At 38.4% G+C, this 16,940-nt stretch overlaps 1 protein-coding gene across 1 annotated transcript in view; it reads left to right on the forward strand.

The window, feature by feature from the left end:
- Positions 1 to 16,940, forward strand: part of EYS (eyes shut homolog) — a 2,088,383-nt gene that overhangs the window by 1,794,710 nt on the left and 276,733 nt on the right. Inside the window, exon 35 of the mRNA XM_063618766.1 lies at positions 7,766 to 7,874. Coding sequence (XP_063474836.1) covers positions 7,766 to 7,874 — 109 coding nt within the window. The remainder of the gene's footprint in view (positions 1 to 7,765; positions 7,875 to 16,940) is intronic.

Below are 16,940 nucleotides of genomic sequence, written 5' to 3' on the forward strand. Positions count from 1 at the left end.
AACTGATAAACAATTTCAGCAGTTTCAGGATAAAAAAAAATCCACATAAAAAAATCAGTAGCATTTCTATACACCAAAAACATCCAAGCCGAAAGCCAAATCAATAATGCAATCCTATTCACAAGACCCACAAAAAGAGTAATACCTAAGAATACAGCTAACCAGGGAGGTAAAAGATCTCTACAAGGAGAATTACAAACACTGCTGAAAGGAATTGAAGATGACCCAAACAAATGGAAAATCATTCCATGCTCATGATTAAGAAGAATCAATATTGCTAATACGGCCATACTGCCCAAAGCAATTTACAGATTCAATTCTATTTCTATCAAACCACAAATGACATTCTTCACAGAGTTAGAAAAAACTATTTTAAAATTCGTATGGAACCAATAAAGAGACAGGATAACCACGGCAATCCAAAGCAAAAAGAGCAAAGCTGGAAGCTTTATGTTACCCAACTTCAAACTATACAAGCCTAGAGTAACCAAAAGAGCATGGTACTTGTACAAAAAACAGACACATAGACCAATAGAACAGAATAGAGAGCCCAGAAATAATGCCATACACCTACAACTATCTGATCTTCAATAAAGTTAACAAAAAAAGCAATGGGAAAGGACTCTCTATTCAATAAATGGTGCAGGGATACCTGGCTAGCCATATGCAGAGGATTGAAACTAGACCCCTTTCTTACACTATGTATAAAAGTCAACTCACGATGGATTAAAGACTTAAATGTAAAACCCAAAACTATAAAAACTCTGGAAGATAATCTAGGAAATATCATTCTAAATATAGGCCCTGGCAAAGATTTCATGACAAAGACACCAAAAGCAATACCATCAGAAACAAAACTTGACAAATAAGACCTAATTAAACTAAAGAGCTTCTGCAAAGCAAAAGAAACTAGCAACAGAGTAAACAGACAACCTATAAGATAGAAGAAAATATTTCAAACTATGCATCTGACAAAGATTTAATATACAGATTCAGTAAGGAATTTAAGTTAACAAGCAAAACACAAAAAACCTCACTAAAAAGTGGGCAAAGAACTTAACAGAACTTAACAGACACTTTTCAAAAGAAGACATACATGTGGCCAAAAGCATATAAAACAAAGTTCAACATCACTAATTATTATAGAAATGCAAATCAAAACCACAAGGAGATACCATCTCACACTAGTCAGAACGGCTATTATTAAAAAGTCAAAAAATAGCAGATGCTGGCAAGGTTGTGGAGAAACAGGAACTCTTATACACTGCTGCAGGGAATATAAGTTAGTTCAGCCATTGTGGAAAGAAGTTTGGCAATTTCCCAAAGAACTTAAAACAGAATTACCATTCAACCCAGTAATCCCATTATTGGATACATCCCCAAAGGACAGATTGTTCTGCCAAAAAGACATATGCACACATATGTTCATCACAGCACTATTCACAATAGCAAAGGCATGGAATCAACCTAAATGCATATCAATGGTAGACTGGATAAAGAAAATGTGGTAAATAGATACCATGGAATACTACACAACCATAAAAAGGAGATCATGTTTTTTGCAGCAAAATGGATGGAGTTGGAGGCCATTATCCTAAGTGAACTAATGCAGGATCAGAAAACCAAATACCACACAATCTCATTTACAAGTGGGAGCTAAACATTAAGTGCTTAGCTCAAAGGGAACACAAAGAAGGGAAAAACAGACACTGGAGCCTACTTGAGGGTGGAGGGTGGGAGGATGATGACAGTCAAAAAGACTACATAACAGTACTATGCTTACTACCTGGGCGATGAAATAATCTATACACCATGACACACAATTTACCTGTATAACAGACTGCAACAGGTACCCCTGAACCTAGAATAAAAGTTAAAAAAAAAAAAGTGATTCAAACTTTGATAATACTTATTGCTCCTTATTTAAAGAGTGGAAACTGAATTCCAATATTTTCAATTAAAAATAACATTTTATAAGAAAGTATATTAAAATATTAGTTAAAATATGGGGAAAAGTTATAAAAGCATAACAGGCAGAAATAAAACACAAAAAGGAAATATATTCAAAATCTTGAGAATAAAAAAATTCATAGATATTTAAAACTCAGTAGATAAGATAAATTCTAGTCTAAAAACGGTTGAAGAAAAAAATGATAACTAAGAAGAATGTCAGACAGAAAAAAATAAGGCAAGTTTTTTTTTAAGAGTAAAAGCGAGATTAAGAAATTTAGAGGACTGCTTAACAGGCTTCCAAAAAATGTCTAACATAAGTTCTACAAGTAGAGATTTCAGTGTTCTGTGTATTAGTCCATTCTCATGCTGCTATAAAGGACTGTCCCAGACTGTCTAATTTACAGAAGAAAGAGGTTTAACCGACTCACAGTTCCGCATGGCTGGGGAGGCCTCAGGAAATTTACAATTATGGCAGAAGGGGAAGCAAACATGTCCTTCTTCAGGTGATGGCAGGAAGGAGAAGTGAAGAGCAAAGACGGGGAAAAGCCCTTTATAAACTATCAGATCTCATGAGAACTGACTCACTATCACAAGAACAGCATGGAGGTAACCACCTCCATGATTCAATTACCTCTTACTGGGTTCCTCCCATGACATGTGGGGATTATGGGAACTACAATTCAAGATGGGATTTGGGTGGAAACACAGCCAAACCATATCATTCAGAGAATACCAAAAAGCAATATTCAAGATGATTCAGGTAAAAATTTTCCAAAGTTTGAGGAATTTTTATTTAATTTTTAAGTGTTGTGGGTCCATAGTGGATGTCTATATTTATGGGGTATATGGGATGTTTTGACACAGATACACAACGTGTAAACCACATCAGTTTAAATGGGGTATCCATCAACATAAGCATGTATCCTTTGTGTTACAAATAATCCAATTATATAATTTATTTTAAAGCATACAATTAAGTTGTTATTGACTATACTCACCCTGTTGTGCTATCAAATAGTAGATCTTATTCATTCTAACTATATTTTCGTACCCAGTAACAATCTTTCCAACCCCCCAGACCCCTACTACACTTCTCAGCCTCTGGTAACCATTCTACTATCTATCTTCATGAGTTCAGTTGTTTTAATTTTTATCTCCCACAAACAAGTGAGAAAGCTTTTCTTTCTGTGCCTGGTTTATTTTACCTAATATAATGACCTCCAGTTCCATCCATGTTGTTGCAAATGACAGGATCTCCTTCTATTTTGTGGCTGAACAGTACTCCATTGTGTACATCTACCACATTTTCTTTATCCATTCACCTACTGATGAGCCCTTAGGTTACTTCCAAATCTTGGCTATTATGTACATAGGTGTACCTGGAAGGAAGGCATGGAATCCAGGAAACAACAGAAAAATGTTGGAAAATTCTTTAATTCTTGTTTTTTTAATAAAAGCTGAATTTTTGTCTTGAGATAAGATTTAAAAACATATGTTCAGTGTCCAAAATTTAGAAAATAGAAATAAGCAAAAGACACAATTTAAAAATCACCCTCAGGCCAGGTGCAGAGGCTCATGCCTATAATCCCAGCTCTTTGGGAGAGAAAGGCAGGAGGATCACTTAAGCCCAGGAGTTCAAGACCTGCCTGGGCAACATAGTGGGACCCTATCTCTACACACACACACACACACACACACACACACAAACACACACACAATCATCTTCATTCCCACTGAAACAGAAAAGTTCCCAGATTCCCCTCATAGGACATGTAACAGGGATGTGGCTCCCCTATTTGGTCACCCTGCAGCTCAAACCCCTAGAAGTAGCATGCAGCTGGGCAGGTACAGAGGCTAGGGCGAGTGCTTTGGGCTCTCGGCCCTGCGGTAGCATCTAGGGGTGGGTGCCTGTGACTCCCAAAACCCAAGTGGGCATGTGTTACAGTGTGCTCCTTTAGCTTTGCTATCTGTGGATGGCTTGTGTGTTAATCAGCTCAATGGGCCCTCTGCTTTACCGCAAGGACAGGGGGCCAGTGTGACAGCCTTCTGCATCCTGAGCTCTTGCCCAGTGTCCCAGAAGAATCAGATCATACACAGGCTCAAAGGAAGAGTGCAAGGTTTTATTGAGTGATGGAGGTGGCTCTCAGCAAGATGGATGGGAGCTGAAAGAGGGGATGGAGTGGGAAGATGGTCTTCCCCTGGAGTCCCCAGGGGCTGGACCCTTCTCTGACAGCCCCCAGCCAAACTGCTCTTGGCATCCCGACATCCCTCCTATTCTCTCTTTCTCTGCTACATTGTTCCACCATGGCTGGTCTGCTAGTCTGCTGGCCTCGACAATCGGCTGATTCTGTGTGTGCCTGCTAATGTCTCAGGTTTATGTGGACATAGGATAGGGGACATGGTGAGCCAGAGTGGTCTTGGAAAATGCAACATTTGTGCATGAAAACAGGAGTGCCTGTTCTCATTTAGGTTCGCGGGCACAGGCCCAAGGGTGGAGCCCTTGCCAGGGACCCTGCCCTTCTCTACCCAGCACTTCCCTGCCTGCCTCCCATATCACCAGGATACAGAGACAGCCACTGTTAATATTAGTAAAAGTAGTTCTGGTATTATCCTATGCATATTTTTATTAAAATTATATTATGTAATTCAAATTACATGTATCCCTTTTTCTATTTCACACAAATATCTTTCTGTGTTACTATTATTCTATAACTCTTGTTTAAGAGCCGGATAAATTATTTGAATTACTTGATTTAATTAATTAAGCAATGAACTCTTCTTTTTTTACCTTTTTGCAGCCCTTTCATTTGTTTTAGATAACCTGAACTTCCATTTGGGCAGGTCTTCTAAAAATCTACAAATAAATTGTCTTTTCCAAATCAGAATGTTTCCACCAATATTGCTAAGCATACCTAAAAATTATAAATCTAAAGTGCAAAAATGTTAAGGACACTGAAAAAAAAAGTCGGTTTCATTGAGTTTCAGTTTTTAAAATAATGCAACTTGAGTATTTGATTTTGAATTCCATTATGAGCAATATAAGTAGAAGTGGATGAACACTTCAACTTGACTGTGTAATTTATTTTTACAAAAATCTCTTTAGAGATCCCTGTCTAGTCAGCAAATAATTGCTTTAACTTGGATTTTAATATTAGCACTGAATGATTTATGTACATTAAATAACGTGATTCTCACTAACCATTTATGAGCTTAGAATGATTATCTCCTTTCTGTACATAATCACACTTCAGGGAAGAAAGGTTAAGTGGTTTGCCTAAGATCACTCAGCCAGTCAACGGATTATCTCAAAATATGATCCTTAAGTCTTTAAATCATTAGACTCGGCTGGCCTCAGCAATACTTAAGAGGCATAAGGGATATGCTCTTAGGCTTTTCCTCAAATGATTTATGTGGCATAATATCTCATTTGTTTATAGGGTTTTTTTGTTTCTTATGACACAATTTGGTCTATAAGCAAGCATGAGACATCATAAAAATGAACATTAAGAATCAACATGTGGAAAAAATTCTGGAAGACAGCATACCAATTTCCAACATAGTACATAAACCAGGCAGATAATATAAACTATCATTTGTGGAAGGATTGTGGGGGAGAAAAGAAGGAATAACAGAAAGCAAATAGTGTGAATAGCTTCCTTTGGTGGAGCTTCAGTTCTAGGTTAGATTTCAACAAGCTCTGAATGAAAGAAGCAGAGGTCTTGTGCATTCCCTGAGAGCAGTTCTCTCCATCTCTAGTATAAAAGCATCCATACATATCAATCTGGCCATATCCACACCGGTGGCAAATATGCTTCATATAGTTTGCACAAGTCACACTAAGTGGGAAATTCTTAGAATTCAAGATTTTTTTTTTTTTTGAGATGGAGTCTCCCTCTGCTGCCCAGGCTGGAGTGCAGTGGCAGGCTCTCTGCTCACTGCAAGCTCCGCCTCCCGGGTTCATGCCATTCTCCTGCCTCCCGAGTAGCTGGGACTACAGGCACCCGCCACCACGCCTGGCTAATTTTTTATATTTTCAGTAGAGACAGGGTTTTACCATGTTAGCCAGGATGGTCTCGATCTCCTGACCTCGTGATCCACCCGCCTCAGCCTCCCAAAGTGCTGGGATTAAAGGCGTGAGCCACCGCGCCTGGCCAGAATTCAAGAATTTTTAACAGTGATCTGATCAGAATTAGAAATGACCTTGGTAAACTAAAGTGGAAGCCAAAACGGTAGTGGAATGATTTACTGGAAGGATCATATCAGATTCTTATTACCTAGTAGGCAAGGAGAAGGAACCAGCCCACAGTCGTGCCTTTAAGAAGGGTAAGGGAAAGAGGAAGCTTAGGGTTTGTTTTTTGTTTTTTCATTCAACTAAGTCAACAAAGTTATTTTAAGAAAAAATATTACTAAATTATTTAACCAATAATTGTTTAATAAAATTGACTTTTTGTTTTAAAAATAAAATGACCAACTTCTCCAGGTCTGCCAGGAACTTCTCTGGTTTTAAAACTGGAAGTCCTGCCGGGCTCCGTGGCTCACGCCTGTAATCCTAGCACTTTGGGAGGCCGAGGCGGGTGGATCACAAGGTCAGGAGATCGAGACCATCCTGGCTCAAACAGGTTTCCGTCTCTACTAAAAATACAAAAAAAAATTAGCCGGGCGCGGTGGCGGGGGCCTGTAGTCCCAGCTACTCGGAGAGGCTGAGGCAGGAGAATGGCGTGAACCCGGGAGGCGGAGCTTGCAGTGAGCCGAGATTGTGCCACTGCACTCCAGCCTGGGCGACACAGTGAGACTCTGTCTCAAAAAAAAAAAAAACAAAAAACCGGAAGTCCCATATCCTGGGAAACTCCTCAGGCCCAGGCAAACAAGAAAGTCTGGTCAAAATAAAAAATAAAAAATAAGTGTGATCATTGTCCAAAATTTAAAAAATACAAATAAGCAAAAATGAGAAATGAATCATCCACACTCTCAGTATGCAGAAACAGCCACTGTTAATATCAGCGAACATATTTGTATTATCTCTATGAAATAAACTTTATAACAATGCAAGTTACTGTTGTTACAATATGGCAGGTGCCGGGTAATATTGTTTGAATTTTTTTAAAAACTCTAAATAAACTGTTTAAAAAATATGCCAAGTACCTTAGTATATGTACCTTTTCATATGATTGCATCATTCTATAAACTCTGATAAATTTTCAGTTGTGTATTGACCATTTTTGCTATTCATTCTACAAACTCCCTTAACCTTCTACTTTTATCTCTGAGATACAGTACCAGCCGATACATTAGCAGCATGCTTTCTGAGTTCTGATAACTGTATCACAGTGTAATCTCACTGCTCAGGGATATGCAGCCTTTCATTTCTTATTCCATTTCAATTTCCCTGTAGGCCAGGGAGGGGAAATTTCTACCTAGGGAGTTTAGCATCATTTAACATTGATGTGACTTGTCCAACAATCTCCTACATGAGGGAGACCATATGTCAACCACAGTTAGCACTTAAAATTTATCAATATCTACTTATACACATGAAGCTCTTTTTATTTTGTGGAAGGTTTAACTTTCTGAAAGCATTCCATGTCCAGTTTTAAAGTCACTAGGGGAGAAGGAAAATAAAACGCAGTGTTAGAAAAGAAATACATCTTTTATCTACTTGAAAATATCCACACTTGGCTGGGGCCATATTTCAGGATTGTTGTGATCCAGAAAGTACCTCTCTCAATGAAGAAGTATTTACTATCCATATGTGAAGTTACTCCTCTCTTGACAATAACACATATCATAATGGCTTCTTCTGTTTTATGTTTAGCTACACAATGCCTGTTGGCAGCCCTGGAGTTGTTTGTATGATTGAAATGACTGCAGATGGAAAACCTCCAGTACAGAAGAAAGACACAGAGATTTCCCAGGCCTCTCAGGTAGGTATGCAAATATCCAGTTCCAAACACTAATTGTGCCCTCAGTATTTCAGATAATTATTTTTTATGTTACTAAGCAGTAATCATATTTCTTAATTGAACAGATTCCTTGTAAAAACTCTCAACAAAGCACCAGAAAATTCAACTCATACTTTAGGGATTATTAAATATATTTAATGTTGCCTGTCACTATCAAAGTTTTATCAAATTTAACAATAAACTGATTTTCCTTTCACACTTTGGATTTAATATATTGTGCTTGATTTTTTTTTTTAAAAAACGACAGCTCCAGAGTGGGGAAAGATTGGCAAAATATGACAATTTTTTTAAAACTTATGTTTTTATAGGATATGATAGTACTTGCACTGTTAAAAAAGGCCGTTCCCAATCTTCCAGATTTGCATTGGCCAGAAAATTTCTCTTAGAAACATTGAATGAGTCTAAATTAAAAGAAAAGAGAATATCTATCCCTCCAGAGACCAAGAAATTTGCTGAATTCTTTCTGTTTTAATGATGTGGTTGGTTACATTTTTCTTAGTATAACTTTATTGCAATACATTTATGATAAAAATTCCTAGCTCATTTGATCATCATGGAGAATTAATCTGTATAATTAGAGACCTAATTTTAGTAGACATTAAAACAGCCACTATGCACTGCCTTAATGAATTGGAAATTTCATTTTATTTTCATTTCTTCTATATAGTCTCGAGTATATATAGGCAACCAAAAGAAGCATATAATAACATCTAACATTTGTATAAGCACATTGTATTTTCCAAATTATGGCCTTAAATATTATCTCATTTAATATCTGCAAGAACCCTGAAAAGGTAGAATGATTATCTCTTTTCTACAGCTGAGGGATACTGAGTATCTTATTTGACCGGAATTTTATAGTGGTAAGAAAGGAGGCTCTATCTCAGGCTCTTTTTCCTAGCACTTTTGTGTTCCTTTATAATGCACTGTACTGATCTTCATTTGCTACTGCAGCCAACTCAAAATTGTTCAAGTGGGTTCTTAGGGTAGGAATAAAATTGTTTTTGTGTTTTAAAAAGTCATTCTAGATCCTGAGAGGGCCACATACTTAGATTTAAGACATGGAATATTCAAGCAGTAGAAAATATATGAATCACTCATAGTGAAAAATGTAAAGCATTCAGTATGACTACATCTTTATTAACTCCTTGTAGTCACCCATTTTTTATATTGAAAGGTCTGTATTTTCTTATGAATAGCATAAAATATGCTACTAACTTCTACATTAATGAATCACATTTTTAACACGTAGAATCCAGTAAGTGCTCAATAAATATCTTTTTGTTGTTGAAAATGTTAAATATGACATATTTATAGCCTCTGACAAACCAGTTACCTTGCCCTTTAGGCTGACCAAATGAAATACCGATCAGAATGCTGCAAGTTGCACGTGCACACACAGGGGAGTAGAATTTATTATTTCAATGGAAAATAATCTGGATAATTTTAGGGTGGTAAAGAGAGAATGCATGTAGGCCCTCTAAAGCCTCAGTGGCTGTTCCCTGCTGCCACTACAGGAGCTGTCACATGATTTTATAACTCTGCCTCCTTAAGTTCAGCCCAATTCAAGTGCTCCTAAGCCTGGGTGAATCACTGCTGCCTTCTAACTTGTGTTAACCCCGAAGCTCAATTTGGTCACGCTTGTGGAGGCTGTATGTGGTGAGATTCTCTCAGACACACTTCAGTCCCAGAGTCACGGTATATTACAGCCTCCAGGGCCCAACCTCTATGGAACATGCCCTTTCTCCCCAAGTCCTGGCAGGATCTTGTCTGAGAAAGAGCACCTAAGGGTGGGTTTTCTACTGCCTTTTCCTCTATTATTACAGTAGGAGGATGATGGAAGTTTGTGGAATAAAGATACAAGAACTGAAAATTTTGCAAGCTGAAGCTATTTAATTTTAAGAGTCATGGACTTTGGCACAAAATATCAAAATAGGTTCCAGCGCTGCCTCTACTCATTATAATTTAGCAGTGATTGTTAAGTATATTCAAAGAATCATTATGTACAAAATAGTATTTTTCAGTACATAAACCCAGAACAAAGCCAGATTGATACCAAAGGGGTTAAATCTCAAATGTGATATTCTAGGTTGGATAAGAAAAAACATCTATGTTAATTTGGAGGTTTTTCTGGTAATTTTGAAAGTAAAAAGTAAAAATTTATTCTTAATTCTGATAATAGCTAAAATATATAATACTATGTTCCAGACACTGTTCTAAGCACTTTTCATATTTTAAATTATTTAATCATTACCAAAAAATATGAAGTAAATACTATTATTATCTCCAAATACAGAGAAGGAAAATAAAGCATGAGGATGAGTTTCCTGTCCAAGATCACACAGCTATTTGGGGACTCAAACCCAGACATTCTCACTAGATAGTCCATGCTTTTAACTAAAACTATGTGGTCTCACAACATTTTATATGATATTTTTTCTTTTTTAATTTCTAATCTGATTTATTTTGTTTTGTTTTTTACTTTAAGTTCTGGGATACATGTGCTGAACGTGATTTATGATGTTTTCCTTTATTCTATTGCAACTATTACTAAGCAACAAAATTTTATGTGTACAGTTAATCATATACACATTATTGTTAATTACCATTAATTAGATACACATTATTATAGAACAGATCTCTAGAACTTTTTCTTCTTATCTGAAACTCTATAGTCATTGAAGAGCAACTTTTCATTTATCTCTCCCCTCAAACTCTGACTACTTTCTGCTTCTATGAGTTTACTTTCTATACCTTATTTAAGTGGAATCATGCAGTATTTGTACCCTGTGGCTGGCTTATTTTATTTAAGATAAAGTCCTCAAGGTTTATCTATGTTGTACCATATGATAAGATTTCCTTCTTTTAAAAAATTGAGAGGGGAGGAGCCAAGATGGCCAAATAGGAACAGCTCCGGTCTACAGCTCCCAGCGTGAGTAATGCAGAAGACGGGTGATTTCTGCATTTCCAACTGAGGTACCGGGTTCATCTCACTGGGGAGTGCCAGACAGTAGGTGCAGGACAGTGAGTGCAGCGCACCCTGAGCGAGCCGAAGCAGGGTGAGGCATCACCTCACCCGGGAAGTGCAAGGGGTTAGGGGATTCCCTTTCCTAGTCAAAGAAAGCAGTGACAGATGGCACCTGGAAAATCTGGTCACTCCCACCCTACTACTGCGCTTTTCCAATGGGCTTAAAAAACAGCACACCAGGAGATTATATCCTGCACCTGGCTCAGAGGGTCCTATGCCCACGGAGTCTAGCTCATTGCTAGCACAGCAGTCCCAGATCAAACTGCAAAGGCGGCAGCGAGGCTGGGGGAGGGGTGCCCACCATTGCTGAGTTGGTTGTTTCATTAGGTAAACAAAGTGGCCAGGAAGCTCAAACTGGGTGGAGTCCACCACAGTTCAAGGAGGCCTGCCTGCTTCTGTAGGCACCACCTCTGGGGTCAGGGCACAGACAAACAAAAAGACAGCAGTAACCTCTGCAGACTTAAATGTCCCTGTTGGACAGCTTTGAAGAGAGTAGTGGCTCTCCCAGCATGCAGCTTGAGATCTGAGAAGGGGCAGACTGCCTCCTCAAGTGGGTCCCTGACCCCCGAGTAGCCTAACTGGGAGGCACCACCGAGTAGGGACAGACTGACACCTCACTCGGCCATGTACTCCTCTGAGACAAAACTTCCAGAGGAATGATCGGACAGCTGAATTTGTGGTCTCACGAAAATCCACTGTTCTGCAGCCACCGCTGCTGACACCCAGCCAAACAGGGTCGGGAGTGGACCTCTAGCAAACTCCAACAGACCTGCAGCTGAGGGTCCTGTCTGTTAGAAGGAAAACTAACAAACAGAAAGGACATCCATAACAAAAACCCATCTGTACGTCACCATCATCAAAGACCAAAGTTAGATAAAAACACAAAGATGGGAAAAAAACACAGCAGAAAAACTGGAAACTCTAAAAATCAGAGTGCCTCACCTCCTCCAAAGGAATGCAGCTCCTCAACAGCAACAGAACAAAGCTGGACGGAGAATGACTTTCACAAGTTGACAGAAGAAGGCTTCAGACGATCAAACTACTCTGAGCTACAGGCAGAAATTTGAACCAATGGCAAAGAAGTTAAAAGCTTTGAAAAAAAATTAGACAAATGGATAACTAGAATAACCAATGCAGAGAAGTCCTTAAATGACCTAATGGAGCTGAAAACCAAGGCATGAGAGCTACATGATGAATGCAGAAGCTTCAGTAGCCGATGCAATCAACTGGAAGAAAGGATATCAGTGATGGAAGATGAAATGAATGAAATGAAGTGTGAAGAGAAGTTTAGAGAAAAAAGAATAAAAAGAAACAAACAAAGCCTCCAAAAAATATGGGACTATGTGAAAAGACAAAATCTACATCTGATTGGTGTACCTGAAAGTGACGGGGAGAATGGAACTGAGCTGGAAGTCACTCTGCATGATATTATCCAGGAGAATTTCCCCAATCTAGCAAGACAGGCCAACATTCAAATTCAGGAAATACAGAGAATGCCACAAAGATACTCCTTGAGAAGAGCAACCCCAAGACACATAATTGTCAGATTCAACAAAGTTGAAATGAAGGAAAAAATGTTAAGGGCGGCCAGAGAGAAAGGTCAGGTTACCCACAAAGGGAAGCCCATCAGACTAACAGCAGATCTCTCAGCAGAAACTCTACAAGCCAGAAGAGAGTGGGGACCAATATTCAACATTCTTAAAGGAAAGAATTTTCAAGCCAGAATCTCATATCCAGCCAAACTAAGCTTCATAAGTGAAGGAGAAACAAAAGACTTTACATATAAGCAAATGCTGAGTGATTTTGTCACCACCAGGCCTGCCCTAAAAGAGCTCCTGAAGGAAGCACTAAACATGGAAAGGAACAACCGGTACCAGCCACAGCAAAAACATGTCAAATTGTAAAGACCATCAAGGCTAGGAAGAAACTGCATCAACTAACGAGCAAAATAACCAGCTAACATCATAATCACAGGGTCAGATTCACACATAACAATATTAAATTTAAATGTAAATGGACTAAATGCTCCAATTAAAAGACACAGACTGGCAAATTGGATAAAGAGTAAAGACCCATCAGTGTGCTGTATTCAGGAAAACCATCTCACGTGCAGAGACACATATAGGTTCAAAATAAAGGGATAGAGGAAGATCTACCAAGCAAATGGAAAACAAAAAAAGGCAGGGGTTGCAATCCTAGTCTCTGATAAAACAGACTTTAAACCAACAAAGATCAAAAGAGACAAAGAAGGCCATTACATAATGGTAAAGGGATCAATTCAACAAGAAGAGCTAACTATCCTAAATATATATGCACCCAATACAGGAGCACCCAGATTCATAAAGCAAGTCATTAGGGACCTACAAAGAGACTTAGACCCCCACACAATAATAATGGGAGATTTTAACAACCCACTGTCAACATTAGAAAGATCAACGAGACAGAAAATTAACAAGGATACCAAGGAATTGAACTCCACTCTGCACCAAGCGGACCTAATAGACATCTACAGAACTCTCCACCCCAAATCAACAGAATATACATTGTTTTCAGCACCACACCACACCTATTCCAAAATTGACCACATAGTTGGAAATAAAGCACTCCTCAGCAAATGTAAAACAACAGAAATTATAACAAACTGTCTCTCAGACCACAGTGCAAACAAACTAGAACTCAGGATTAAGAAACTCACTCAAAACTGCTCAATTACATGGAAACTGAACAACCTGCTCCTGAATGACTACTGGGTAAATAATGAAGTGAAGGCAGAAATAAAGATGTTCTTTGAAACCAATGAGAACAAAGACACAACAAACCAGAATCTCTGGGACACATTCAAAGCAATGTGTAGAGGGAAATTTATAGCACTAAATGCCCACAAGAGAAAGCAGGAAAGATCTAAAATTGACACCCTAACATCACAATTAAAAGAACTAGAGAAGCAAGAGCAAACACATTCAAAAGCTAGCAGAAGGCAAGAAATAACTAAGATCAGAGCAGAACTGAAGGAAATAGAGACACAAAAAACCCTTCAAAAAATTAATGAATCCAGAAGCTGGTTTTTTGAAAAGACCAACAAAATTGATAGACTGCTAGCAAGACTAATAAAGAAGAAAAGAGAGAAGAATCAAATAGATGCGATAAAAAATGATAATGGGGATATCACCACTGATCCCACAGAAATACAAACAACCATCAAAGAATATCATAAACACCTCTATGCAAATAAACTAGAAAATCTGGAAGAAATGGACAAATTCCTCAACACATACATCCTCCCACGACTAAACCAGGAAGAAGTTGAATCTCTGAATAGACCAATAACAGGCTCTGAAATTCAAGCAATAATCAATAGCTTACCAACCATAAAAAGTCCAGGACCAGATGGATTCACAGCCGAATTCTACCAGAGGTACAAAGAGGAGCTGGCACCATTCCTTCTGAAACTATTCCAATCAATAGAAAAAGAGGGAATCCTCCCTAACTCATTTTATGAGGCCAGCATCATCCTGTAACCAAAGCCTGGCAGAGACACAACAAAAAAAAGAGAATTTTAGACCAATATGCTTGATTAACATTGATGCAAAAATCCTCAATAAAATACTGGCAAACTGAATCTAGCAGCATATCAAAAAGCTCATCCACCATGATTAAGTGGGCTTCATCCCTGGGATTCAAGGCTGGTTCAACATATGCAAATCAATAAATGTAATCCAACATATAAACAGAACCAAAGACAAAAACCACATGATTATCTCAATAGATGCAGAAAAGGCCTTTGACAAAATTCAACAACCTTCATGCTAAAAACTCTCAATAAATTAGGTATTGATGGGACATATCTCAAAATAATAAGAGCTATCTATGACAAACCCACAGCCAATATCATACTGAATGGGCAAAAACTGGAAGCATTCTCTTTGAAAACGGGCACAAGACAGGGATGTCCTCTCTCACCACTCCTATTCAACATAGTCTTGGAAGTTCTGGCCAGGGCAATCAGGCAGGAGAAGGAAATAAAGGGTATTCAATTAGGAAAACAGGAAGTAAAATTGTCCCTGTTTGCAGATGACATGATTGTATATCTAGAAAACCCCGTCATCTCAGCCCAAAATCTCCTCAAGCTGATAAGCAACTTCAGTAAAGTCTCAGGATACAAAATCAATGTACAAAAATCACAAACATTCTTATACACCAATAACAGACAAACACAGAGCCAAATCATGAGTGAACTCCCATTCACAATTGTGTCAAAGAAAATAAAATACCTAGGAATCCAACTTACAAGGGATGTGAAGGACCTCTTCAAGGAGAACTACAAACCACTGCTCAATGAAACAAAAGAGGATACAAACAAATGGAAGAACATTCCATGCTTATGGGTTGGAAGAATCAGTATCATGAAAATGGCCATACTGCCCAAGGTAATTTATAGATTCAATGCCATCTCCATCAAGCTACCAATGACTTTCTTCACAGAATTGGAAAAAACTACTTTAAAGCTCATACAGAACCAAAAAAGGGCCCACATCACCAAGTCAATCCTGAGCCAAAAGGACAAAACTGGAGGCATCACGCTACCTGACTTCAAACTATACTACAAGCCTACAGTAACCAAAAGAGCATGGTACTGGTACCAAAACAGAGATATAGACCAATGGAACAGAACAGAGCCCTCAGAAATAATGCCGCATATCTACAACTATCAGATCTTTGACAAACCTGACAAAAACAAGCAATGGTGAAAGGATTCCCTATTTAATAAATGGTGCTGGGAAAACTGGCTAGCCATATGTAGAAAGCTGAAACTGGATCCCTTCCTTATGCCTTATACAAAAATTAATTCAAGATGGATTAAAGACTTACATGTTAGACCTAAAATCATAAAAACCCTAGAAGAAAACCTAGGCAATACCATTCAGGACATAGGCATGGGCAAGGACTTCATGTCTAAAACACCAAAAGCAATGGCAACAAAAGCCAAAATTGACAAATGGGATCTAATTAAACTAAAGAGCTTCTGCACAGCAAAAGAAACTGCCATCAGAGTGAACAGGCAACCTACAGAATGGGAGAAAATTTTTGCAACCTACTCATCTGACAAAGGGCTAATACCCAGAATCTACAATGAACTCAAACAAATTTACAAGAAAAAAAACAAACAGTCCCATCAAAAAGTGGGCAAAGGATATGATCAGACACTTCTCAAAAGAAGACATTTATACAGCAAAAAAACACATGAAAAAATGCTCATCATCACTGGCCATCAGAGAAATGCAAATCAAAATCACAATGAGGTACCATTTCACACCAGTTAGAATGGCAATCCTTAAAAAGTCAGGAAACAACAGGTGCTGGAGAGGATGTGGAGAAATAGGAACACTTTTACACTGTTGGTGGGACTGTAAACTAGTTCAACCATGGTGGAAGTCAGTGTGGTGATTCCTCAGGGATCTAGAACTAGAAATACCATTTGACCCAGCCATCCCATTACTGGGTATATACCCAAAGGATTATAAATCATGCTGCTATAAAGACACATGCACATGTATGTTTATTGCGGCACTATTCACAATAGCAAAGACTTGGAACCAACCCAAATGTCCAACAACGACAGACTGGATTAAGAAAATGTGGCACATATACACCATGGAATACTATGCAGCCATAAAAAATGATGAGTTCATGTCCTTTGTAGGGATGTGGATGAAACTGGAAACCATCATTCTCAGTAAACTATCACAAGGACAAAAAACCAAACACCACGTGTTCTCACTCATAGGTGGGAACTGAACAATGGGAACACATGGACACAGGAAGGGGAACATCACACACTGGGGCCTATTGTGGAGTGGGGGAAGGGGGGAGGGATAGCATTAGGAGATATACCTAATGCTAAACGATGAGTTAATGGGTGCAGCACACCAACATGGCACATGTATTTATATGTAACAAACCTGCATGTTGTGCAAATGTACCCTAAACTTAAAGTATAA

This window comes from Symphalangus syndactylus, chromosome 2 (genome assembly GCF_028878055.3).
Source record: "Symphalangus syndactylus isolate Jambi chromosome 2, NHGRI_mSymSyn1-v2.1_pri, whole genome shotgun sequence".
In the NCBI taxonomy this organism is placed as follows: domain Eukaryota; kingdom Metazoa; phylum Chordata; class Mammalia; order Primates; family Hylobatidae; genus Symphalangus; species Symphalangus syndactylus.